Consider the following 2,906-nt stretch of genomic DNA (forward strand, 5'->3'; position numbering starts at 1 on the left):
TATGGGAACTGCAGGTCAAAAGGAAGGTCCATCCAGTGCATGATGAAACCAGCTGGTGACAATGTGCATCAAGTCTCACTGGCAGGAGAGGACAAGTGAAGAGCACTCCAGCAGGTGAAGGGATGGCGGAGAAGAAGTATGTCAGCATCATGTATCCAGGGCTCGAACCATCTTTTCCTACTATGGTATTTGTGAGTTTCTGCAGAGCCCAGCTTGGACTGACGAGGACAAGTCTTCATTCATCCATGGATGGACACTGGCAGCAAACCCAATGGTTTCTTGTTTCCAGAAAGATGAGAGGTTCTTAAGGTTCTTACCAGGAACTGCCTGTGCACATGAGGGGAATATGGAAGAATGTGAGAGAAAGTCTCAAGTTTGACAATCCATCTTCTGGTGTTCAAAGGCAGATTTATTTAAACTTCCAAGGTGCGACTTTGTGTCTCCCTTCTTCTTGAAGTGTGTATGTTCTGTCTGTAGTTTGCAGCAGAGAGCACTGTGTGGACACAGGCTGAACATTATCTTGTTGGGTATGCAGCACAGGAGCTCTGGGATTCCCGGGAAGAGTCCCAGGCGCGCTGTGTTTCCGGAGCAGTTCATTTTCCCTCAAAGAGTAGGCGCTTCCTGGCCTTGCATGGAGGGCGAGTAGGTCTCACAGGATTCATTGGGCACTGTTGTTGGTGGCTTGAAGGAGAAGATGGAGGGGGAGGCTCCAGTGTTGAGTGTGGAAGAAACTCCAGTATGCTGCCTTGGGGGCTCCAGTAAGCCCAGGGAGCATATTCCTCTGCTCTAGGAGAGACCGAAGGAATGCAGCCATCTGGGACTTGACCCTGAAATGAAGAAGATGAGAGATGAAGCTCTGGGACCAGGCCAGATGGAGCCTTCATCCATGGCATCCCTGAGTGAGAGACATTTTGCAGACCCTTGCAGTCTCTTACCGAAGCACTGAAGGATCCTGGCTGGATGACTATGACTTCCCGTGGCATGTCCAGGAGATCAGAGTCAGGCTGGTCGGAGGGCAAGAACTCAGGATGTCTGGGGCCAGTGGAATCTTGGAGGCCTTCGGGGACCAAGAGGATGGAGTGTTCTGGGAGGGACACTTCCAGGATCGAGGTGTGCTGAGGTTCAAGGAGCAGGTCGCAGTCATCCAGGTTCAGCTGTAAGGCAGAGCCAGGTGGCAGGAACGCCACGGAGGTGAGCCAGTCGCTGGAACTCTCCATAGGCCCCTCCAGGTCGTGTTGAGCAGGGTGGTCTTGTTGGAGTCGAGGGCGCTTGGCAGGATTGGTTACAGGATCAGCGCTGGTGCTGTGGGGCCTCACTCCCTCCATGGTGTGATGATTTGGCAAATTGGGAGTTGGTGCCCAAATAGGTGCACTGCAGATGCTGGACTTGTGAGATGTACTTCTTGCAGGTATGACTGTTGTCAGACTGCCTTTTGCAAGAGACTCTGTGCGCCCTCTTGGAGAGAAGAGATGTGGTCAGAAGGACTAGCTGATCAGAAGTGTTGGCTTGGAGAGAACCTGAGTTCTTTATATCTTCCTGGCTTGCAGGAAGCTCCGCCCAGGCAGGGCGGGGCCTCGGCACAGGAACCGGAAGGGGCGGGTGTGGATGTGGGTTGGGGTGGATGGTTCTGCAGCAGTAAGAAGTGTTGGGAATATTCGGGGTCAAGAGAGAGAAATCTGCCCTTGAATGTCCTTACGGTTTGCATTGCCTTCATTTGTGGCATCATACACAGTAACATGGCTTTCCCACCCCAGTCATGTTTTCATGAACTCTTTGTCCCATCTTAAAAATTCTCTTCATTTGCAAAAGAAAATGGAAATGCAAGCTGGGTATGGTGGCTCACGCCTGTAATCCCAGCACTCTGGGAGGCAGAGGCAGGCGGATTTCTGACTTCGAGGCCAGCCTGGTCTACAGAGTGAGTTCCAGGACAGCCAGGAGTATATAGTGAAACCCTGTCTCGAAAAAACCAAATACAAAAAACCAAACCGAAAAAAAAAAAAAAGGAAATGGAAATTATCAAAGTGAAACGTCAGTTGTTCCTTGGAGGTCAAGCTTGGCTCTTAAGGCTAGTAACTAAAATATTTTTAGGTACCTATTTTTCTATTAGAAAAATGACCTCAAATTTGTATTCTATTGTAGTACATCTGGAAAAACCCATCGATGATTGAATATTCGCCTAGCATGCTGGAGGTCAATGGATTTGATCTCCGTAAACAAATCCAAAACTGCGTGGTGGTGGTGCACGCCTTTAATCCCAGCACTTGGGTGGCAGAGGCAGGTAGATTTCTGAGTTTGAGGCCCACCTGGTCTACAGAGTGAGTTCCAGGACAGCCAGGAGTATACAGAGAAACCTTGTCTCAGAAAAAACAAAACAAAACAAAACCAACCAAACAAACAAAAAACAAATAAAGTATTCCTGGTAGTACTTTAGAACTTCCCTAACCCCAGAGTTTGAGAGACAATTATAGCAATACTACAAGTTCAAGGCCAGTCGGGTACATGGTGACAACTAGGCCAGTCTTGGTATAAAGTGAACCCAAGGCTAGCCTGGAGTGATTCAATTATGTCTGAGAAAATTAGTTCATCCTCAGAAGCCATTACTAGTGGGAAAAATAGTTTCAAAATTAGATGTTTGATTTTGTTGAAATGATAATTAAGCTCAGATCTTCTTGATTTCTAAGTGGCATTTTTGAGCATTTGTTATGTATACATTTGTCTGAGCCTTGAGTCCATTTTTTTTGTTGTTTTTTGTTTTTTGTTTTGTTTTGTTTTTCCCGAGACAGGGTTTCTCTGTGTAGCTCTCTCTGTCCTGGAACTCACTCTGTAGACTCATAAATCCTCTCACCTCTGCCTCCCAAGTGCTGGGATTAAAGGCATGTGCCACCACTGCCCTGTTTTGAGTCCAT

General features: G+C 47.7%; 1 protein-coding gene across 1 annotated transcript; it reads right to left on the reverse strand.

Moving 5' to 3' along the window:
* Positions 1 to 593: 593 nt before the first annotated feature.
* Positions 594 to 1,325, reverse strand: LOC127689546 (proline-rich protein 23A3-like). The gene has a single exon (XM_052189241.1). It carries the CDS (start codon positions 1,323 to 1,325, stop codon positions 594 to 596), a length of 732 nt encoding a protein of 243 aa, XP_052045201.1.
* Between the last annotated feature and the right edge of the window lie 1,581 nt (positions 1,326 to 2,906).

The sequence above is a fragment of the Apodemus sylvaticus genome, chromosome 7 (genome assembly GCF_947179515.1).
Source record: "Apodemus sylvaticus chromosome 7, mApoSyl1.1, whole genome shotgun sequence".
NCBI lineage: Eukaryota > Metazoa > Chordata > Mammalia > Rodentia > Muridae > Apodemus > Apodemus sylvaticus.

Bases quoted from the DNA above. Each gene is read 5' to 3' on its own strand.
- LOC127689546 (XM_052189241.1), bottom strand. From the start codon at position 1,325: ATGGAGGGAGTGAGGCCCCACAGCACCAGCGCTGATCCTGTAACCAAT.